Source organism: Nerophis lumbriciformis, linkage group LG34, assembly GCF_033978685.3.
Source record: "Nerophis lumbriciformis linkage group LG34, RoL_Nlum_v2.1, whole genome shotgun sequence".
NCBI lineage: Eukaryota > Metazoa > Chordata > Actinopteri > Syngnathiformes > Syngnathidae > Nerophis > Nerophis lumbriciformis.
Window position 1 is genome coordinate 19234223 of NC_084581.2, and position 25378 is coordinate 19259600.

Genomic DNA, 25378 nt, shown 5'->3' on the forward strand with positions numbered 1-25378 from the left:
CTTACATACGTCACGTGTGCAACGTCACACGCCCTCCCCGAGCAGAGAGGTAGTTACATGGGTAACGTTAGCTGTGATGCTAACGGTGCGTTGCGAGTGGTAATACGAGAGAGAGAAGGTGCGAATCTGGTAACAAATGAAGGAATAATTAATTCCCAAGAAAAACAGCAGGGGGTCCATCGTGTGGCTGTGGTTTGGCTTCAATCGGGAATATGTTGAACATTTATGCGGCAAAAGCGTTGCTACAAAAAGTAGCAGCACTGCTAATTTGTAGCATCATTTGAAAAGTCACCCGCTAGAGAATGAAGAGTGCTTGAAACTCCGCATATCAACATCTCCGTTCGGTGCCACACCAACAAAATGCCGAAGCAACAATTTCCAGATCTACACCATATGAAAAAAAAGTCAACAACAGAAGGAGCTAACGTCCGCAGGAACCCACCACAGAACGAAGGACATATACTATTTGATTTCCTATTATGCAGCTCATTTGTATTTGACAGTTATTGAAATATCTTGTGTGTCATCATGCACAAAAGTGCACTTGATTTGCTTTAAACTATTGTAGTGGCGTTCTGTACAAAAAGTGCACTTTAATTTAGTGTTGTTTTGATATGTCATCATTCACAAAAGTGCACTCATAGCTTGTTTTAAAATGTCTCTGACAATCTTGCACTTTCTGTTTTGGAAATGACATGAATGTTTGTGCCACTGCTTAATAACTGTTGAATAAATACAGTTTTGCTAAATTGACATAGTTGTGATTTCCCTCTGCATGAAAGTTTAAAATGAGCAAATATTAATGCACTATGAACAAGAATGTTTTAATGTAGACACATAGAATCATCATCCTGGTGTGATTATATGTATCAAGTGTTCATTCAAGGCTAAGGCAAAATATTGCAATATATATCGTGTATCGTGACATGGCCCAAAAATATCGAGATATTAATAAAAGGCCATATCGCCCAGCCCTAATTGACAGTTAAGATCACACTGAATGCAACTTGTTTCCTTTAAAGCTAAACACAACTTAAAAAGAGTGAGTGAAGTTATCATTTGCTGGTGTAGCTCAAGACCAAAACATTATGTTTTCCATAGATCAGGTTTCCTTTTACTTCATCATTGCTAAGTTAATGCTAACATAGCCTACGTCAGTGGCTTGTCAATCCTTTCGGCTCACATACCTGATAGCGCCATCCGATGGTTCAGTGAATGGCGATATCCGCGGCATCGTTACCTAACCGGCTTGCGACTGTGCTCTTTTGGTAAATAACAATGCTTAAGCGTTCACAATGAAGGCTGGTTATCTTATGTCATGTCAGAACGTCAATGTTGCGATCGCTTTCACATGCTACGCAACTCCAGGACAGGATCAGCCTGTTTAAAATGCCACCAGCTGACTTTGTATTGTGCTGTATTGTAGTAATGTGTTGTTAGGGGCGGACTCTCTATATAGAAATCCTGTCATGGATACATGCTAATGCCTTCTAAAGGTGTTCCTGAAGAAGGCTTAAGGCCTAGCGATGATTCCTTAACAGCTCACAACTCGACAGCCTTTTCTCTTCAAAACTTTTCTCTCAGGAACCAATAAAGTACCATAAATATGGTGACAGTGAAATCATAACCCGATGGAAGTGGGAAAAGACAGTGGAGGCCCGAGGGTCACATAACAGTCCTTTTTTTGACTGGGCTTCCTGAGGATATCCGAGGCTTGAACAGTAAAGTGTAGCGGGAACTGAACGGTCATAATGAGTCCGGAAAGGGAAGGGTAGTTATCAAGAGGTGCTCTAACTTGGCTAGAATGTCAAGTCTATTAAGGAGTTTGATACAATATGCTGGCGTCTCAGCTGTCAAGAGTTATGGCTGAATTATGCTTGTTGTGTCATGGAGCTGGCGTGACTGACGGCAGCTGGCTCCTCCTTTCTCAGCAACCACGCGGACTACAGAGCTGTGGTTGGTCTGCTTTTTAGTACATCATATTCGGGTATATTCGGGTTTACTTCCTGCCTTGACTTACTCAGAGGTCGCACATCCCATCTTCGCACACGTCATCTCGTCCGGTTATGGAGCAATATGGACAATAAAAGTGACTGTTTCAAACTGATAAGTTCCATTTCCATCAACAATGTGGATGTCGCTTCAGTCGCCATTGTTAACTACTAAAGTTTAAAGTTAAAGTATCAATGATTGTCACACACACACTAGGTGTGGCGAAAGTATTCTCTGCATTTGACCCATCACCCTTGATCACCCCCTGGAAGGTGAGGGGAGCAGTGGGCAGCAGCGGTGGCCGCGCCAGGGAATCATTTTTGGTGATTTACCAAGCATTGAGGTAATGGGTCCCATTTTTATAGTCTTTGGTATGACTCGGCTGGGGTTTGAACTCACAACCTACCGATCTCAGGGCGGACACTCTAACCAGTGGTTATAGCCTATAGCCTATGGCCTATAACTACTAGGGCTGGGCGATATATTGAGTTTGTAAGATGTATTGATATATATTTAAACAAGATATGAATTAAGAAAATACCGTAATATCGATACAATTTACTTCACGTGCAAATGACCAAACACCGCTTATTTGTTGTGTTCCTTGATACTCCCCCGCTCCCACTCATGGGCTACTAAACACCTCCCCTTCCTCCTTCCAAGACGTGCTTGCACGTATTAGAACATCCATGATTGCTTGGTTGTTTACAATGATGAGTCACGATTGGTTGAGATTAAGGCAAAACATTAGGGACAGGCCAATCAGAGACAAGATAGGGCGTGTCATGGAACCAGGAAAGGAAATCACAACAGACATCCCAAATGACGACGAGAGAGTCGTAGAATATAAATAATGATAAATGGGTTATACTTGTATAGCGCTTTTCTACCTTCAAGGTACTCAAAGCACTTTGACAGTATTTCCACATTCACCCATTCACACACACATTCACACACTGATGGCGGGAGCTGCCATGCAAGGCAGCCATCAGGAGCAAGGGTGAAGTGTCTTGCTCAAGGACACAACGGACGTGACTAGGATGGTAGAAGGTGGGGATTGAACCCCAGTAACCAGCAACACTCCGATTGCTGGCATGGCCACTCTACCAACTTCGCCACGCCGTCCCCTCACCCAAAAAAAGAAGAGGGAATGTTCAAGCGGACGATTTATATATTTTAAAAACTGGTGGAAGATGGCAGAGGGATTCTCTTCTTTAGATTATTCTTTTAGCGATGTAGACGACATCCAGGAAACCCACAGTGAGTCTACTTGGCCATATTTGGACAATTGTATGCGTCTGAGTTGTTGAGTTGTTTACCATGTAAGTCCAAATCAAAACTGTTTTCGAGTTGCCAAGCCGGGCATATTTCGCACCAGAAATGCTGTTAAAAATATATGCCGAAGTGAGCAAGATCATAGCCACACAATTAAGCAAAGTCGCTTACTTGGCGCTGACCAGAACCTTATGTGTGTGACAGTCCTTTACATCGTCAAATGGGAATTAAAAAGTACCTGCCTGCAAATTTATTTTTTATCTGAGTTTGATACATTTTGTATTATTTGCCCAGCTATGTTATTTATTTTATGTAGAAATAATTTTTTTCTATTATACGTATACACTATTTTAGGGCTGGGCGATATATCGAATATACTCGATATATCGCGGGTTAGTCTCTGTGCGATATAGAAAATGACTATATCGTGATATTCGAGTCTACGTTCTCACGCAGTTGCTTTTAGCTGCGGGCATTACACTACAGGCGTTTCTCACTCTTTCTTTTCTCTCCTTCTCACAGAGACATAAAACAAGCGCACCTTACATACGTCACATACTGTCACGCGTGCAACGTCATACGCCCTCGCTGAGCAGACAGGTAGCGGCATGGGTAACGTTAGCTGTGATGCTAGCGGCGCGGTGTGAGTGGTAATACGAGAGAAAGAAGGTGCCAACCTGGTAACAAATGAAGGAAGAATATTTAATTCCCAAGAAAAACAGCACAGGGTCCATCGTCTGGCGGTGTTTTGGCTTCAAGCGGGAAGATGTAGAACAGACAACCGTAATATGTCAAGTATGCGGCAAAAATGTTGCTACAAAAAGTAGCACCACTGCTAATGTGTAGCATCATTTGAAAAGTCACCCGCTAGAGAATGAAGAGTGCTTAAAACTCCGCATGTCAACATCTCGGCCGGTGCCACACCAACAAAATGCCGAAGCAACCATTTCCACATCAACACCGTATGGAAAAATGAATCTACAACAAAAGGAGATAACGTCCGCAGGAACCTACTACATAGCGAAGGACATACACTATTTGATTTCCTATTATGCAGCTCATTTTTATTTGACAGTTTTTGAAATATCTTGTGTGACATCATGCACAAAAGTGCACTGTATTTGCTTTAAACTATTGTAGTGGCGTTCTGTACAATAAGTGCACTTTAATTTAGTGTTGTTTTGATATGTCATCTTAGTGACATCATGCACAAAAGTGCACTAATGGCTTGTTTTAAAATGTCTCTGACAATCTTGCACTTTCTGTTTTAGAAATGACATAGATGTTTATGCCACTGCTTAATAACTGTTTAATAAATACACTTTTGGTCAATTGGCTTAGTTGAGATTTCCCTCTCTGCATAAAAGTTTAAAATTAGCATATATTAATGCAGTATGAACAAGAATGTTTTAATGTAGACACATAGAATCATCATACTGCTGTGATTATATGCATCAAGTGTTAATTCAAGGCTAAGGCAAAATATTGAGATACCGTATTTTCCGCACTATAAGGCGCACCTAAAAACCACAATTTTTCTCAAAAGCTGACAGTGCGCCTTATAACCCGGTGCGCTTTATTACGATTAATTTTCATAAAGTTTCGATCTCGCAACTTCGGTAAACAGCCGCCATCTTTTTTCCCGGTAGAACAGGAAGCGCTTCTTCTTCTACGCAAGCAACCGCCAAGGAAAGCACCCGCCCCCATAGAACAGGAAGCGCTTCTTCTTCTACCCGCCCCCGGAAGAAGAAGAAAAAACGCGCGGATATCACCGTACGTTTCATTTCCTGTTTACATCTGTAAAGACCACAAAATGGCTCCTACTAAGCGATCCGGTTCATAAAAAGACGCAATCCCTCCATCCGCACACGGATTACTACCGTATTTCACAGCAACTGAACCGCACTGTGGAACGGGAGCACGTACGGTGAATATTCGCACCACAGGGAATGAGAAGTCGTCCTTCACTGTGGTTCTAGCTTGCCATGCTAATGGCCAGAAACTTCCTCCCATGGTGATATTCAAAAGGAAGACCTTGCCAAAAGAGACCTTTCCAGCCGGCGTCATCATAAAAGCTAACTCGAAGGGATGGATGGATGAAGAAAAGATGAGCGAGTGGTTAAGGGAAGTTTACGCGAAGAGGCCGGGTGGCTTTTTTCACACAGCTCCGAAGGCGAACACACCTTCACTAAGACGGGCAGACAGCCTCGGACGACATACGCCAACATTTGCCAGTGGATCGTAAATGCCTGGGCAGATATTTCGGTCACAACTGTGGTCCGAGCTTTCCGGAAGGCAGGATTCACAGAACAACAGCGACACTGACTCCCGATGACTTCTACGAGACGGAACCGGCCATTTTGGATACCACGCTTGCGCAACTTTTCAATTCGGACACCGAAGACGAAGAATTCGAAGGATTTACGAATGAAGAATAACTTCAGAAGGTGAGCGCTATGTTTATTTTGTGTGTTGTGACATTAACGTTCGAGCAACATTATGTTACTATTGCTCTACACCATTTTGAATTTTACTATGTTTGTGATTGCACATTTGCGTACATTTTGGGACAGAGTTGTTAGAACGCTGGTTTTCAATATATTATTAAAGTTTGACTGAACTATCTGACTGTTTTTTTGACATTCACTTTAGCGCAGCGTTTTTTTGACATTCACTTTAGCGCAGCGTAGGCGCGGCTTATAGTCCGGGGCGGCTTATTGGTGGACAAAATTATGAAATATGTAATTCATAGAAGGTGCGGCTAATAATCCGGTGCGCCTTATAGTGCGGAAAATACGGTATATATCGTGTATCATGACATGGCTAAAAATATCGAGATATTAATAAAAGGCCATATCGCCCAGCCCTACATTCTTTGTTTTTCTATTTTATTTATGTTATGTAATTTTGTACAACTTAAACAGTATATTTTCTGTGCTGTTAATACCCATCTTGACTAATTGGGTTAATAAAAGTGCCACTGACTGTTTATAGTACAGTTGTCATTCACTTAAATTTCAGTGAATTTCGCTCAAAAATGAATATCTTTATATGTATACTTTCACCGGAAAATATATAGAGATATATATCGAATATCGAGTTTAAGTAAAACTATATCGAGATATACTTTTTTGTCCATATTGCCCAGCCCTAATAACTACTACACACAGGAAGCTAATCCCGAGTCAACAAGAGTTGTGGTTGCTAACTCAGAAAAACACTACCTTCTAGCATTTAGGAAGAGAATTACAAGATGATGATACATACGATGTGTATGATACGTTAAACTGCGTAACTGTTTTAAAACAGATGATTCCCTTTAGGAAAGTACTGTTATCCAACAAGCCGAGGCTGAAGATGGACAGGAGCAATTATTTCAGCATCAGTCATGTATGTTGCTGATTCAGATCTCAACTGAATTGTACTCCTGTATTTGTAATCCGAATCAAACTCAGAAATAAACCATGTACCGTATTTTCCGCACTATAAGGCGCACCGGATTATTAGCCGAATGGCATATTTCATAACTTTGTCCACCAATAAGCCGCCCCGGACTATAAGCCGCGCCTACGCTGCGCTAAAGGGAATGTCAAAAAAACAGTCAGATAGGTCAGTCAAACTTTAATAATATATTAAAAACCAGCGTTCTAACAACTCTGTCCCAAAATGTACGCAAATGTGCAATCACAAACATAGTAAAATTCAAAATAGTGCAGAGCAATAGCAACATAATGTTGCTCGAACGTTAATGTCACAACACACAAAATAAACATAACGCTCACTTTCTGAAGTTATTCTTCATTCATAAATCCCTCGAATTTTTCTCCTTCGGTGTCCGAATTGAAAAGTTGGGCGAATGTCGTCCGGTGCTGCCTCCCTGTCTTAGTGAAGGTGCGTTCGCCTTCGGTCATCCATTGTTCCCACGCAGTTAGCAGTCTAGCTTCGAATGCCCTGTTGACACCAATATCTAGCGGCTGGAGGTCTTTTGTCAATCCACCCGGAATGACGGCGAGTATTGAATTAAGCGCGTAAGCGTGTCTCTTATTGTGATGTTATGAGCTAGCAAATATAACAACTACACTACCCAGCATGCAACGATAGTGACGAGCATGCGCGGTAGCCCTGAGAAGCGTTGTTGTATGCTGGCAGTTAGAATGTGGTTATGAGCACGCTGTGAGTAAACGTTGAGAACTCAGTTAACACGCCTCGTCTGCATTATTTATAATTAGACAGACAACACACTTAATAGGAGCCATTTTGGGGTCTTTACATAAACACACAAATGGAAATGAAACGTCACATATCCCAGCATGCACCGCGTGCTTCTTCTTCTTCCGGGGCGGGTGGTTGCTTACAGTAGAAGAAGAAGCGCTTCCTGTTCTATGGGGGCGGGTGCTTACCTTGGCGGTTGCTTGCGTAGAAGAAGAAGCGCTTCCTGTTCTACCGGGAAAAAAGATGGCGGCTGTTTACCGAAGTTGCGAGATCGAAACTTTATGAAAATGAATCGTAATATTAATCCATATATAAAGCGCACCGGGTTAAAAGCCGCACTGTCAGCTTTTGAGTAAATTTGTGGTTTTTAGGTGCGGCTAATAGTGCGGAAAATACGGTAACCAAGCCTGACAAACAAGGGACACTTTTTAAAGAGTTACTTTTTCTTTTTTTTTAAGTCAAACTGATTACATGTAGGAAAAAAAAAAAAGTGTCACAGTTGGTTGCAGGGCTCTGGAGATAATTCAAACTCAATCGAAAGATAAGAAACGGAACTTAGCAAGGGTGAAGCGCTATCAGGTTTGATGGCTTATCTCCACAAGTATGAAGGCTGGAGACATACTTGTGAAGACCGAGTTAAGTTGTGACAACAAGTTTGGTAGTTAAAATGTTATTCCCATGGAGGGTTGTGAGAGCAGAACAAATAAGGGCAGCACGATTTTGAGAAACAACAAATTGTGATTTTTCTATCCAAAATTGCGATTGCGTTTCGATTTGCAATTTTTTATATTTTATACATATAAATGCATACAACTGCAAAAATAACAAGTGAAGGAAGACATGTTACTTTTAGACTGTTCATCAACATATTTTTGTCTCAAAGTTCCACACATTAGAACAATATGCATTAATTTACTTTCAAAAATATTTCTCTACATAATGCTCTTAAACTTAAGAAATAACCAATAAAACACAGTGTTTATAATGTAATGTAATCATAATATATAATAAAAATGCAAGTAACCATTCAAAAGGATATACACTTCTATTTCTCATTACTGTAGAATTGTTTTATCATTGTACTGTAATTGGAAGGTAAATAACTGTTATTCTAAATAAACAAACAAATTAAATGGACTCTCATCTCTGTAAGCAAAAATTTTACATAAATAAATATTAAACTAAAAAACTGTCAATCTGTTGTTTTTTTTGCCAACACGTAATCATGTAATTCTCGCTCGTTCGTCCGTGTTGATCGGATCATTCTGCCAAAACGGGGTTAAGCCGAAATATTACCACAACTGTAAATTTAGCTTTTACAATCATAGTTTTTCCTCTTAATTTTGTGACTAAGCCGGTATTCTCACTAGTGAGTCGCGAGGAGGGAGATAATATCCATGCTTCCTTTGAGTGTAAGCGAGCGGTCTTGCTCTCCGCCCACCAAGACAAGGATTGTGAATGAATGAAAAGAGGGGTCACTCTGTTCAGTTAATTCTACCGTTAAATAAATACGCTCAGGTGCTGAGAGCGATGCAGAGAGTGACACTGTCTCCCTCTCAGAAAACAAACACAAACGGACGTAGAAGTTTATCCATGACGGCAAAGTATTTCAACTTTATTTTATTTTATTTTGAAAAGTATCGAAATACATGTTGGTACCAGTCGGTTTTCATGCCTCCACTTCAACTGCGTCCTTTCCCCATCAGCCAAGTTGTATATTTTAGCACTTCTATGTGGAGTCTACGGAGTTAGAACTGTACGGTACTTTGTATGAAGTTAAAGTTAAAGTACCACTGACTAGGTGTGGTAAAATTACCCCCTGCATTTGATCCATCCCTTTGTTCCACCCCCTGGCAGGTGAGGGGAGCAGTGAGCAGCAGCGGAGGCCGTGCTCGGGAATCATTTTGGTGATTTAACCCCCAATTAAAAATGGCAACAGCGGAAGATGCATGTGCATGTATAAGCCAGTCTGCCCCACAGCAAGTGGATAGAGAATAAGAAGGAGCTTGTTGACTACAGCATCAGACTACAGTGGCGGACTCGTACTTCAGGTAAAGCTCTACCATATATGGAGATATCCGCTGATGTCACACCAGGGAAAAACGTCACAAATGAAGCTCATTTGGAGGAAGTATGAAAGTTGAAAATTGTTGGATTTAAAATTTCCGGTACCTATGCAGTTCCCAAATACACAAAAACAGGTACCAATAAGTAAGAAAAGTTGGTTTGGCATATTAAAAGAATGATCCTAACAGGAGACAATTTGCATCGCAACAATAAAACCTTACAAAAGGCTCGTTTCTGTTGTATGCATATTGTTTGAGCGGGGCGGGAGAGAAACGCCAAAGATGAGGACATCCTTTGCAGACATTTGCCTCTGCAGCAATAAATCTGGATAAATTGGCCGGCTGGGAGCCAGGTCTCGCACCCGGTGTCAGAGGGCAGGACAGCCTCCTCCTCTTCCTTCTCTAACAACACAAACACACACTGCATTTGCACACCATTGACATCTTCAGGGCCAGACCAAACCAAATTAACACCTTTGGTCTTTACACATACCGGAGGTGACTGCAAACACATTTGGTCAGCGTATCAAATGCATGCTATGGGCTGTAAATACAAAGGGGCCAAACAATAGAGTAGTGTTTTAGAGCTAATATTACCAGATGAAAACATTATATGCACATATTGTGCATCTACAGCAACTAAAAACGTCCAATTAGGCCTCACGCCAAACTAAATGTAGTGTATTTTACATTCACAGCCATATGTTTAGGATCCAGTGGAGGAAAAAGTGCCTTCTAATGAGCATTCCACACCATAAGAACATAATTCCCCTAAGACCCAAACAGATGCATCATATACTGCCATAACATAATGCATCTAATTAACAATTTAATTGAACAATTTACACATTTCAAACCTGCACAGGAACATTTATGCTCTGAATGCCCAATTCAAGATAAAAAATATTGAAAATGTTTTTATTTTTGTTTTATTCTTGTTTTGTGATGAACTGTAAATGTGGCGGCTGTAGCAAAATCATTTATTGCAAAGGATCAATTAAGGATCTAAAATTAAAAAAAAAACATACATTGGCCTTGTTCACACTGCAGGTCAATTCGTTGACCTGTATCAAATTTTTTCATGTCAGTGTAAGCAATTCCGAATTTTTTCATATCCGACTCAGGTGTCTTTCGTAAGTGGAAATAAATCGGATATATATGTGAATTGTCCTCAGTGTGAACGCTCCCACACTCCGGTCGCATTCTTACGACAATCATCAAAAAGCCATAAGCGTCATAATTATCCGCAAAAATAGATGGCTATAAAATACTTAGTTGGCAACAGAGCAGAAACGAGGTGAAAATAAAATGTTTTAGGAACTCACTGGAAACTTCCACCACTCTTGTCTCCGAATGCTCGCCCACAGACACACTCTTCAAGCAGACGTCGAAGCAAATAATGCCATAAAACTGCAAGAATCTAAATACTTGTCCTCTTCCTTCTTAATAATTTGGTTCAGAAAATGTTGACTTTGAAATCCTTGAAATTGCCACAAATGCGCCAGTACTAAGACTGATTAGAGCTAAAGCCATTTTTACTTCCCTAAACACTGCAGTGCGTGTGGCGTCATGACGTTATGTCCGCATGCGGGTCAGATTGCATTCACATTAGAAATCAGATTTTTTTTGTAATGTGAACGGCCACTAAATAGATCAGATTTGACAAAAAAAATCATCCGTCTGTACGTTGCCATAAACTGTAGAACAGGCGTCCTGATACAACTTGTTCACTTCCGATATCGGAGCCTTCAGGATTGGCCGATACCAATCTTGACTTTCTATGATAGCAACACAACTCATACATACTTTTATTGATTTGTAGTGTGGAATATTAGAAAGGGCTTTATCAGGAACAATTACTCAGACGGACAGATATTTTGAAATTATAATTATAAATGTAGTCCTTTTGACACAAACGCCCCTTGTCAATAGCCTTGGATTGGCCCCCACCTTCGTGAACTCTCGTTGCTTCTTTTTCCTTGGGCTTGCCTCTACCCTTAAGAAACCATGATCTCTTGTCTGCTCTTTACCATAAGGAGAGTGAAGAATTCTTGATCGTGCTCACTTTGGCAGAGACTTGTTTGTGAAGGCACCCGCTTATGTATGCACTCAACAGACTTCTGGGGGAGTGAGACCAACGCTGTAACATTTACCTGTGACCTGTTTTAATAAATGCTTTTGAAAATTTCCAGAAGAACCACCCTCCGACTGTTTAACAAAAGATCACGGGTAGAGTCTCTAACATATAGGTCAGATGAACGCGACCCGAATGTTCGAACTGTAATTACCTCGGACACGAGGCGTATAACTATTTGTTTTAAAAACGATTTTAATTGTTTCAGAACTTGTGGTTGCTGATACGATTCAGGGTCGATATTTTTTTAACGATTTGAAACGATTCAGTAACTTTTTAGCAAATAGAATTCAACCAGTGTGACAATAGAATAAATACCTGTGACGTGTCCTATGTTCTTGTTATTTCTCGCAAGGGAAATAGGATAATTATCAATTATGGATACAAATAAGCAAGTAAACAACATTTAATGGCCAATGCATTCACATCTTATTTGCAACCAACACTTTAGGTTGAATCAACAAGAGGAAAGCTTTTCTGCTCACATTTTCAATATTCAAGTAATTTTCAATTAAACTACAGTTACCAACATTTTTACAGATTTACCTGCTAAAATAAAGTTCCCTAACTCGGCAATACAGTAACTGTTCACCACCCTGGCGTCGCAGATGAAGGACAGCGTCTCAGGTGTGCGGAAGCATGTATGCCCCCTCACCCCCGTTGATGGTGTTGGCCCATCGCTTCCTAATTTCCATAGCTTCCTTCATTCATCTCTTCTATTTATTTATTTCTGATGAAATTACTTTTCTTTGGCCGCTTAATGTTGTTGTGTTCCGGAAATCGTCGCATCTCCTTAACACTCCTGTTGTGTCGGTCGCGTCTTTTGTGGCTTAAAGTTGCGTTGAGGCTTTATATTATTGTGTTGTGTCATTTGTCTTTGTTGTGGCTTTTGCAATCGTGCTGTAGCTGAAAGTGTGTCAGTTATGATAATGACATTGTCTTGTTACATTTGCATTTGTTATGACCTATCCGCCATTTTTGTTTTGATGACGCCACAGACAGGCTTAATGTTTAACATCCTTATTATTAATAGTGCTAAACTTCATAAATAGACTGTCAATCTTAAATCCAATGTTTTTTTTCTTTCTAGTATCGATACAATTGATCGATTCTCTTTTAAAACCATTTTGGATCGAGACAAACTTGTCGAGCACAGATCGATGTAGTTATATTTAAGGAGTATAAATAGATATATTGATTAATCTTTACACCCCTATGGGATACATATCTGATTTATATTCAAACACGATAGAAGCCTGGGTTACATTTGAAAAAATCTGAATAATACTGTTAACAGTGAAATAAATTTTAAAAAAAATCACAATATGTCACATATTAGCAAACAAATCTGAATTAACCTGCATTATGAAGGTAGCCTAAGTTAAAGTTTTGCACCACAGGTTGAGAAACCTTGCCTTCAAAGTAAAAAAAAAACCCACAGTATACCGTATATACAGAGTCAGACTATAAAATACATATTTATATAGATAGATAGATAGATAGATAGATAGATAGATGGATAGATAGATATAATATACAGTCGTGGTTTCATTTTCAGGTTTTTTTGTTTCATTTGACCACAGAACTTTCCTCTAGAAGGTTTTATCTTTGTCCATGTGATGTCAGATGAAACAAAAATTTAGCTGTTTGGCCACAATACCCAGCAATATGTTTGGAGGAGAAAAGGTGAGACCTTTAATGCATGGTGGTGGTAGTATTATGCTCTGGGCCTGTTTTGCTTTACAGAGAGTAAAAGGAGGATTACCTCCAAATTCTTCAGGACAACCTAAAATCCTCAGCCCGGAGGTTGGGTCTTGGGCGCAGTTTGGTGTTCCAACAGGACAATGACCCCAAACACACGTCAAAAGTGGTGAAGGAATAGCTAAATCAGGCTAGAATTAAGGTTTTGGAATGTCCTTCATCCTGTTTGCACTGTACCTTCTTCCTCTTGGAGAGATTTTTAAGAGGCATGGAGTGTTTTATCACTTTTATGCAGACGACTGCCAAATTTATATGCCTATTTCAAAAGGCCACGGCCCCCTGACACTCCTTCTCAACTGTCTATGCGACGTCAAGGCTTGGTTAGCCCAGAATTTTTTAATAATGAATGAGGGAAAAACGGAAATTTTAGTGTTTGGTCCGGCCCTCACTGACTTGGGACCATTGCAAAATTATGTGCGTCCCAAAGTCACCAGCCTTGGCGTCACTATAGACAGCGATTTTAAACTTGACAAACAAGTCAATGGCGTTTTAAAATCGTGTTTTTATCATCTTCGTCTTTTAGCAAAGGTAAAACCGTTTTTATCTTTTAACCTTTTTGAACAAGTCGTGCATGCTTTTATTTCAAGTCGCCTGGACTACTGCAATGCACTTTATGCTGGCATTAGCCAAAAAGCTCTCTCCCGGTTGCAGTTAGTCCAGAATGCGGCAGCACGACTTTTAACAGGGGCCAGGAGACGCCAGCATATAACCCCAATCCTTGAGAGTTTGCACTGGCTCCCTGTTCATTTTAGAATTGATTTTAAAACCTTGCTGTTTGTTTTTAAAGCTTTACATGGACTGGCACCTCAGTATATCTCGGACCTCATCCAAACTTACAATCCTGCGCGCGCTCTGAGGTCCGAGAGCCAGCTCCAGCTCGTGGTGTCCAAGACGAGACTTAAAACCAGGGGAGGCAGGGCCTTCTCTGTGGTCGGCCCTAAGCTCTGGAACACTCTGCCCCTCCATGTTCGAACTGCTCCCACAGTGGAGTGTTTTAAGTCTCGTCTTAAGACCCACTTTTATTCTCTGGCTTTTAACACTACGTGAGTTGTGTGGTTCTCTGTTGTCCTCTGTGTTTTTAAAATTTTGCTTTTGCTTTCTATTTACTGTTTTAATTGGTTTTACCCTTTGAAATTGTTTTTAATCACATTTATTTTATATTGTTTTTAATTGTGTTTAATATTGTTGTGCAGCACTTTGGAAACATTTTGTTGTTTAAATGTGCTATATAAATAAAGTGGATTGGATTGGATTGGATTCCCAAAGTCCTGACTTAAATATGTGGACAATGCTGAAGAAACAAGTCCATGTCAGAAAACCAACAAAGTTAGCTGAACTGCACCAATTTTGTCAAGAGGAGTGGTCAAAAATTCCACCAGAAGCTTGTGGATGGCTACCAGAAGCGCTTTATTGCAGTGAAACTTGCCAAGGGACATGTAACCAAATATTAACTTTGATATATGTATACTTTGGACCCAGCAGATAAAAGAACCAAACTTCATGAATGTTTTTGTGACCAACAAGTATGTGCTCCAATCACTTTATCACAAAATAATAAAAGTTGTAGACATTATTGGAAACTCAAGAAAGCCATGACATTATGTTCTTTACAAGTGTATCTCCAATATAGCTAATACATCTTCATGTCAAACGTTTTAACATGGAAGTAAACAACGCTAACTAACTAGAGTGAACTCAACACAACAAACTCTCGGTACATACCATTATATCATCCTCTCAATATGGAGGGGTGTTCCACGGGCGAACTGAGAGCTAAACACCTGAATCCACGAGCTTTAAACCCACTGCGTCGCGTGATTTGCATTAGCAAACAACGGCAGCGACGACTAAAGAAGCGACAAGCCAACTTTGAGGAAGGAAGGCGAGAAAATGACACACGCTGGTGAGTCGAACCCACCCACGCTTCAAACCTACCAGCATCCCCATCACGTCGCTCCATAGCTGGGTGAAGCTGTCCGCACCCGCAGCGGCGTCTCCCCGTGGGGGCTCAGCGGGTCGCTCGCCTTCCATGGACGGCGCAGGACGAGCTTTACGCAAAGTTGAGCCCGCAAAAAAAAAGAGTGACAAACGAGAGCAGGTTTGTGTCCTGTTCACAGATGACACGAACACAGCGGGGGGGGAGACGCCAAGGTCACATGGTACGGTCCGACCAGTGGCGACTCATGGCGACAAAATGGACCCCTCCACCTCCACAACAGAAGGAAACGCAGCTTCAAAGTTTCTCAGTGGAAAAAAAAGACAACACTTGCTGCGTGTCAAGATGGTCTTTCAATCCAGAAGTTCGGAGGGAGCTTGGCTATGCTATGTCAACTGGTGTCAGAAAAAGTGCAAAATCTTGATGCTTGGAAAGTTTCAAACGGCGGGGGGGGGATAATCCTCCCCCATTTCTTCTCCTCCCCCTTTCCCGCACACACACACACACACACACAACTAAATATCACGGCAGTGCAAACGCACACACACACGAACGATGAATAAACACAATGGGGACGGAAGCCACGCCTCTTCGCACGATCACGAGGACACTCCATTAGGTACACCTGCTTGCAAACACCAATAACATTGCATGCAAAATGTCCCACTTTTTTTCCAACATTCGGTTAAACTATATATATATATATATATATATATATATATATATATATATATATATATATATATATATATATAAAAAAATAATATATATATATACAGGTAAAAGCCAGTAAATTAGAATATTTTGAAAAACTTGATTTATTTCAGTAATTGCATTCAAAAGGTGTAACTTGTACATTATATTTATTCATTGCACACAGACTGATGCATTCAAATGTTTATTTCATTTAATTTTGATGATTTGAAGTGGCAACAAATGAAAATCCAAAATTCCGTGTGTCACAAAATTAGAATATTACTTAAGTCTAATACAAAAAAAGGGATTTTTAGAAATGTTGGCCAACTGAAAAGTATGAAAATGAAAAATATGAGCATGTACAATACTCAATACTTGGTTGGAGCTCCTTTTGCCTCAATTACTGCGTTAATGCGGCGTGGCATGGAGTCGATGAGTTTCTGGCACTGCTCAGGTGTTATGAGAGCCCAGGTTGCTCTGATAGTGGCCTTCAACTCTTCTGCGTTTTTGGGTCTGGCATTCTGCATCTTCCTTTTCACAATACCCCACAGATTTTCTATGGGGCTAAGGTCAGGGGAGTTGGCGGGCCAATTTAGAACAGAAATACCATGGTCCGTAAACCAGGCATGGGTAGATTTTGCGCTGTGTGCAGGCGCCAAGTCCTGTTGGAACTTGAAATCTCCATCTCCATAGAGCAGGTCAGCAGCAGGAAGCATGAAGTGCTCTAAAACTTGCTGGTAGACGGCTGCGTTGACCCTGGATCTCAGGAAACAGAGTGGACCGACACCAGCAGATGACATGGCACCCCAAACCATCACCCAACCATGCTAATTTTGCATTTCCTTTGGAAACCGAGGTCCCAGAGTCTGGAGGAAGACAGGAGAGGCACAGGATCCACGTTGCCTGAAGTCTAGTGTAAAGTTTCCACCATCAGTGATGGTTTGGGGTGCCATGTCATCTGCTGGTGTCGGTCCACTCTGTTTCCTGAGATCCAGGGTCAACGCAGCCGTCTACCAGCAAGTTTTAGAGCACTTCATGCTTCCTGCTGCTGACCTGCTCTATGGAGATGGAGATTTCAAGTTCCAACAGGACTTGGCGCCTGCACACAGCGCAAAATCTACCCGTGCCTGGTTTACGGACCATGGTATTTCTGTTCTAAATTGGCCCGCCAACTCCCCTGACCTTAGCCCCATAGAAAATCTGTGGGGTATTTTGAAAAGGAAGATGCAGAATGCCAGACCCAAAAACGCAGAAGAGTTGAAGGCCACTATCAGAGCAATCTGGGCTCTCATAACACCTGAGCAGTGCCAGAAACTCATCGACTCCATGCCACGCCGCATTAACGCAGTAATTGAGGCAAAAGGAGCTCCAACCAAGTATTGAGTATTGCACATGCTCATATTTTTCATTTTCATACTTGTCAGTTGGCCAACATTTCTAAAAATCCCTTTTTTGTATTAGCCTTAAGTAATATTCTAATTTTGTGACACACGGAATTTTGGATTTTCATTTGTTGCCACTTCAAATCATCAAAATTAAATGAAATAAACATTTGAATGCATCAGTCTGTGTGCAATGAATAAATATAATGTACAAGTTACACCTTTTGAATGCAATTACTGAAATAAATCAAGTTTTTCAAAATATTCTAATTTACTGGCTTTTACCTGTATATATATATATATACATACATATATATATATATATATATATATATGTATATATATATATATGTATATATATATATATATATATATATATATATATATATATATATATATACATACATATATATTGTCGGAGGCAGATATTTACATATATCCGAATTTAAGTTGTACTTCGTCCGTTTCTTTGTCATATTTGAAAACAGCTCGTCTTTCAGCACTTCCACTTTCGGGGCCACGTTCACGCTCACGGATGCACGGCAAAAGAAGACTTTGAGCTTAGTGGGGGCTTCTCCAGCGCCAGCAGGTCCGGCGGTGACCAGGCAGATGAAGGCCAGCTCGTCAGAGGGTTTGACTGACGTGATGGTCAGAGTGAAGTCCTCGTCGTTGCTCACCCGGCCGCTCAGTGGGGTGCCCTGCTCGCTTTTAGCCTCGCCGCCCACGGTGCGGTAAGCTACTCGCTTCCTCATTCCCTGCTCCTCGATCTGTCCTCCGCCCCTGCTCTTGCTGTACTTGACTATTAGCTGACCTTTTTCTTAAATGTTTCTGAAAGTGATAGTATTACTGACAGTCTCTTTTTCAGAAACAGAAGGGGGAGGAGGTGAGGGTGGATTCAGACTTTTGGATTCAAACTCCGTACAACAAAATAGCTTTAACAAGACCCTAAAGGAATTATTAAAATGAATGTCCTTGAGAGGGCGTTAACTACCTCTGCCCCCTTGAAGACCTGGTAGCTTTGACCTTAGGAGCAGATGCAGGCAACCTTTCCCCACACTTACCCCGCCCCTTTTGAGTTGACTGACACTAATGGCTCAAACTGTCTTATCTCCTTGTTTTCTGAACCCACACCGCCAGGTTGTGATTTGTTGGTTAGTGTGCACCCTCCTGTTGACAATTTCACCCGACTTCTTCCCTTTGTGGCCTAAAAGCTGAAATACACGTGTTTTCAATTTACAGGACCCCCTTCATCCCTCTACAAATTGGGTGACATTACCTCCTCCTGGTGCACCACCCTGATAGATGGCTCAAGGATAGGCCCTTGGGCACGAGCTGACTTATTCTGGTATTGTGGGGAGCACAGATTGTACATTAGAATCCCGACGTCAGCCGTTGGGCTTTGTGCTATGGTTAGACTGGTGACCCCAGTCACCCTAGAGGGTACCAAATTAACACCCCTTGGAACTCCTGTTTCAGCGGCCTCTCTAACTTCCCGCAGAGGACGCCATGTTTTATCTCGGAGGAGTGTAACGGGCTCCTTTGATTTGATGAGAAACCCTGAGGGTGTTTACCTTGATGCAATTGGACAACCAAGGAGGGTCCCACCACAACATAAATTGTGGTTTGAATCCTGTGCAGGTTTCGAGAACCTTCCTATAATTGGTGCTATTTTCCCTGTGACTGCTACTAAAAATGTAGAACACATTAACTATGTTTTTTATAATCTGTTGAGACTGACCAACCTGACTCGTGATGCTGTTGAGGGGCTTTCTGAACAACCTGGGTTTGCTATGTCACTGAAGGGGGTCAGGCAAAGTGGTGACTTTCGAGAAATGCTAGTTTCCTTCCCTGACAGTGACGACATTGACATAGATTCCATCCGTTTATCTCCCATGTAACTATGCTTTTAATTTTTACTAGCTTGCTCAAAGAGGGGTGTATTTTAGAAGTGTTGTAGTAGTGATAAAGATCTTTTTAGAAGATCTGAAGGGGGAATTGTCGGAGGCAGATATTTACATATATCCGAATTTAAGTTGTACTTCGTCCGTTTCTTTGTCATATTTGAAAACAGCTCGTCTTTTCCACTTCTTCTCTTGATGCTCTGTCAGCAAGCAAACTCTGTGTGTTAACCTTGAGTTCTTTGGAATGTATTATGGCTAGGGAGACGTTGTGCTTTTGTTATGGCTAGGGAGGTGGAAGGGAAGAGAGGTTTTTGGCGTTGGGAAGGGAGACCATTTTGGGTGTGCGGGATAGAAGGTTCTAGGGTTAGACTGGTCTCAATCTAAAATGTATATTGTCAAAGCTTTGAGAATATATACAACAAAATACCTATTCTGTCTCTGGTGGTTTTTCAACTCAGCTTTAAGTGTCGGAAAGAACTTGGGAGCGAATTGTGACTTGAATTCCCTGGGAGGAACAACTGGTCCGAAACGCAACATAGGGTAGGGGACCCCTTAAAGTTTACATGTAGAACCCATCAATCATTCAGACCTGGTGGTGGTAAGCTACTTTCATAGCCACAACTGCCCTGGGGTAGTTATAGTTATATAGTTATAGGTCAGGTCACCTTCACTTGCCATGAAAAAAACAACACAAAAAAACAATATAAGTGGCAAAAAATGATCACGGCTTTAAACGTGTTGTATTTGATTTAAGGGAGCTGCGTTGCTGCAGAGAAGCAAGCGAGATAATTAGTTGTCATGCAAATTCAGAGGCGTGGGAAGATCAGGTCACACTCATGTGTCTTATATTTCACACCAGGACACATGTATGCATGCAAAAAGGAATAAGAAAATGAAGAACATCCAGATGGCCGAGCAACTTTTGACCCATTAATCAATCACTGATTCCAATTAGAGACCAATAGACGAGTTTCTACAAGGCGTCGGGGGTTTAGGTTATTTATAAAAATAAGAGGATGCTTTATTTAACACAATTGTATGTGTATCCTAAGGGCCCCATGCACCTTGAGTTGTTAATCAGCCCTGTCACTTTGCTTTGTGACCTCCCCCGAGGTCACAAATGTGTGACCTCCTGAAAAAGGGTCACTGTCATGAGCAGGGGAGGTCTCACCCAGCTCTACTTCAGTATCATCATCACTTTAAAAGCCACCATATAGTGCAGGGGTGCTCATTACGTCGATCGCGAGCTACCGGTCGATCCCGGAGGGTGTGTCAGTCGATCGCCAGCCAGGCATTAAAAAAATTGTCCTAAAAATGAGCGATCATAAATCTTCACTATGACGTCACTTTCGTCACTTGATTGACATTCACGGCACCCGAGGGTCTTCTGAGATGACGCTGGCTGCTGCCAGCTCATTAAAATTACCGACAGGAAGGCGAGAAACACTTTATTTCAACAGACTCTGGCGCTGTACCTGTCGTCAAAACTCCAAAGACCGACTGCACAGGTGCACAATAAAAGCTCTGCTTCATCCTGCCTGCGCTAACAAAATAAGAGTCTCAGAAAGCTGCCGTGCACAAGCTAGCGAGCTACGGAGTTTGCCGCCAATATATTTCTTGTAAAGTGTATACAAAGGAGTATGGAAGCTGGACAAATAAGATGCCAAAAACCAACCACTTTCATGTGGTATTGGACAGAAAGGAGGACTTTTTTTCTCCTCCATTCGAAAATGCGGACGTTATCAGCACCACTGTCTGATTCCTATCAATGCAAGTCATCAGAATCAGGTAATACACCAACTTATATTCTTGTCTTCATGAAAGAAAGGAATCTATATGTGTTAAACATGCTTGTATTATCTTTAAACACCTTTAACTTATTAACAATATTAACTATATGTGTTAAACATGCTTGTATTATCATTAAACACTTTTAACTTATTAACAATATTAACTATATGTGTTAAACATGCTTGTATTATCATTAAACACCTTTAACTTGTTAACAATATTAACGATGTGTGTTAAACATGCTTGTATTATCTTTAAACACCTTTAACTTATTAACAATATTAACTATGTGTTAAACATACTTGTATTATCATTAAACACCTTTAACTTATTAACAATATTAACTACATGTGTTAAACATGCTTGTATTATCTTTAAACACCTTCAACTTGTTAACAATATTAACTATATGTATTAAACATTCTTGTATTATCATTAAACACCTTTAATTTATTAACAATATTAACTATATGTGTTAAACATGCTTGCATTATCATTAAACACCTTTAACTTGTTAACAATATTAACTATGTGTTAAACATGCTTGCATTATCTTTAAACACCTTTAACTTATTAACAATATTAACTATGTGTGTTAAACATGCTTGTATTATCATTAAACACCTTTAACTTGTTAACAATATTAACTATATGTATTAAACATGCTTGTATTATCATTAAACACCTTTAATTTATTAACAATATTAACTATATGTGTTAAAAATGCTTGTATTATCATTAAACACCTTTAACTTGTTAACAAAAACATATGTTTCATAAATAAGTAAATATAAATGATATATATGAATGAGGTAGATCCCCACGACTTGATCAATTGAAAAGTAGCTCGCCTGCAGAAAAAGTGTGAGCACCCCTGATATAGTGTATATGCATCCTAGTATGGAGTACACAGTCGCTGTTTGGACTAAGTGGCCATAGGTCTCATGATTATACAACTTTGAGAAAGTATCACATGAATGCTCGCATGTCTTCCAATGCATTTTGAGCACAATGAATAGGTGGTGCCGCTGATGTTATTTACACACAATTGTAGCATGGAGGTAATAACTGTTCAAGACCCCACATGCAGCGTCTCAAACAAAGAGGTCAAACTGTTGACTCACTGGTGTGTGCACACAGGAAGGTGTCACGTTGTCAGACCAGAAGAGATTATAAATGGCCTGCCAGCTTTTAAACTGTATGCTAATTAAACACTAATGGTGATTTACCCTGCTGAATCTAAAATTCGTAGTGGTTGAATACAGGCGTGGACACTCAGTGCGGTTGTTTCGGGTCACGGACATGATTGACTATACTTTATTTCTGCTGAACTTCTATTCAGCGGTGAGTCGACATGTCCTTTGTAATAGTTTTAGTTCAGTTCAGCAGCATCGTGGCTGTGTCAATACAAAAGCCCATAGAGAAAACTGCCATTTCAGCATTGCTTCAAACACCGTGACAGATTTACAGCCGTATTTCAAAAACAACTGTACTATTTAAGTTTTTATTGTAGCTGAACCTTTTCCCTAAATATATAATGTCTAAAAAACCTTATTTTTTTCATAGTTGTTGTCCATGTATTGTGTTTTAACTAGGGCTGTCAACGTTAACGCGTTATCAAATATGAATGAAGATTAATCCCATTCAGGTTAATGCTAAAACCCGGAAGACTGTTACACAGTTTGTAATCATGATGGCGGGCGGACAATTTTGCTTCAAAACAGAACTTTAGATAAAACTCAGGTAACTTGTTGGTATTGGTACGTATTTATCGTCAGCCCACATCAAGTTAAAAATAAAATATTAAAGCAAAACATGTGCTCCAGAATGGCGCTGATAGTGTGAATGCTAGCGACATCGGCAACAAGCAGAAAAGAATGCTACGCTAGCGGTTTACCTGCATCAATGTTGTCAACAAAAGTAGCACAGTAAAGTTAAACATATTCCTTTGCCAAACGGACAGCCACCGCATGTAAACCACTTAACATCTTTGAAGTCCAAGTCCTGCAAGAAGATGTCATTCATATAACCACAGCTGATTGGTCTTACAATACCTTGGAGAGGCACAATTACAGCAAGGATTAAAAGAAAATGTACTATGCAAGTAAAAGCATCAAGTTGCAACTACTGGCTGAATGTAAATTTACGATATTTTGCTTACTGGAGAACAGTAGACATCTGTAAATAATCACAACGAGCTGGGTTTGCATTGTACCAAAAAAAGAGAACAGCATTGTCATCTGAAAAAGGTAAACACGGTTGTTTCTTTAAACAACTGGTTGAACTAAAGAACAGTACCGGTAAATGCAGATTTAAATGGTGCACTGTGTTAAGTTCTTATGAGTGTTTACTACATTATCGATTAGTAACTGTACCGTGTTTGCAATATTATTGCAGTGACTTTTAAAATACTTACATTCACCAATTTTAAACAAATCAATGACCTGCAGTTCAGTAAAACATTTAAAAAACATTCCTCTATGTTCAACTTTTCAATCTGGCCCTCCGGACATTCCCAAATAATTTTTTTAGATCTTTAAGATGGAAACTGTAGCTGCCATTATGATATGCAGTGATGTTTTCAAATGACCGTAAGTCTTGAACTATACAAAGTATTTCAATGGTTGGAATAAGCGCTTTTTCATGATATACTAGTTACTATGGTAATCTAATTAGTTACTATGGTAATCTAAGCCACAGCAGCTCAGACGAGGCACCAAGTAGTGTGGGTGGGGAGCGTTTCCACAGAGTGTTTCCACAGCGGTTAGCCTGAAATGTGGGTGACAAGGACAGACGCGGATGGAGATTTTTACAACAAAGTTCTAAAGCTTAGTGATATATCAGATGTATCAGATTGTAGGTAGTTTTTTTTTTTACCCTTCGCATTCATATTTCGCTGTGTTAGTTGCATTTTTGTTGCGTTTCGCTTGATAGTAAAATATGTCGATCGAGAGGGGGTGTGACATTCATATGTTGTCAATGTTTAGTGTTTTATCGTTCATAGTTAATATTGTAAATCCCACATTCTTTGTTTTCATGTACGTTCTGGGTGTCTCATTCAGTAAAAAAATGTAAAATTCCATTCCGTTTAAGTCGGTCTGTCATAACGTTTTCAGCATCCAATCAGACATTATTGTGAGGTTTTGTATTAGTGTTCCTAAAAATAGATATACCGACCCCCAGACACATTTTTTTCTCTAAATTTTGCCCCGCGAGTCAAAATAATTGCCTCTATGACACTGACTATCAAATTGCAGTTGTATTTTTTTAAGCAAATTTTATTTATGCAGGCAAATACAAACCTGTGATTAATCAAGACCAATCACAGTTCTAGAGTTAAAAAAATAATCACTTGACACCCCTAATTTTAACATTTTCACTTAATGCCAAAGCAGCATAGCAGTTATGGAACAATTTACTTTCCCTGTGGGACTTATCGACCTATATGTTCTTAACTTTTCATATAAACTTTGCACATTACATGAAATATAAACACATGACTATTGACCATATTGGATTGAACTGAATTGTAATCGTCAATGTAGTATTTTTGTTTATTGTTCATTTGGATTATTGATAGTAAATACATTTCTTTACATACCCTGTAAAGTAATTACACATTATTTCTTGATATCTAATTATAAACATACTTGAACTGCATATTTGTTGGTTGTGTCTCTTATGCACATAGTCAGGCTCCCATTGCCAAATCTACTTCTGGTCGCCAAGAGGAGTACAGTAAACACTCGTTTATCACGGTTAATTGGTTCTGGGCGTGACTGTGGTAAATTAATTTCCGCAAAGTTATATAAATATTATATTTTTATGGACAGACGGTTATGCGATGAGACAAATAAATCGAATAAATGCCATTTTTGTGACTATAATCCTATGAATGTTAAATCCGAATGCTAGAACATCCCTTATTAAAGGCACTTCCTTTAAAGTGTAGTGTTTGTTGCTGCAGTAGGATTCATACCACTGGACTTGATGATTTCTGCAAGGCTGCTGGAAAGAATGTGCGGGTAAACTTTTTCCTTTTTTTCTCCCTCGTCTGCTTCTTCTGTTATGATACCTTTGACATGTGTCTCTGTGTCGTAGACCTTAGTCAATGGAAGTTGTGCTTTCCGTTCGGACGTCCGCTGGAAAGTAAGCCCAGTTAGATTGCCGTGTGTCCGCAGCTGTTGGTGCCGTGGCAAAATCGAGCAGTCGACAAGAAACGGTTGTCAAGA

The 25378-nt window shown here is 40.1% G+C and overlaps 1 protein-coding gene across 6 annotated transcripts in view; it reads right to left on the reverse strand.

The window, feature by feature from the left end:
• The window catches only part of LOC133576485 (SAM and SH3 domain-containing protein 1-like), a 487427-nt gene that overhangs the window by 95417 nt on the left and 366632 nt on the right, over window positions 1-25378 (reverse strand). Inside the window, exon 1 of one of the 6 annotated variants that reach the window (XM_061929755.2) lies at window positions 15376-15566. The exons of the other annotated variants lie outside the window; for them this stretch is intronic. Coding sequence (XP_061785739.2) covers window positions 15376-15471 — 96 coding nt within the window. The 5' untranslated portion in view covers window positions 15472-15566. Of the gene's footprint in view, window positions 1-15375; window positions 15567-25378 lie in introns of those variants that run through there. 6 annotated transcript variants of the gene reach the window in all.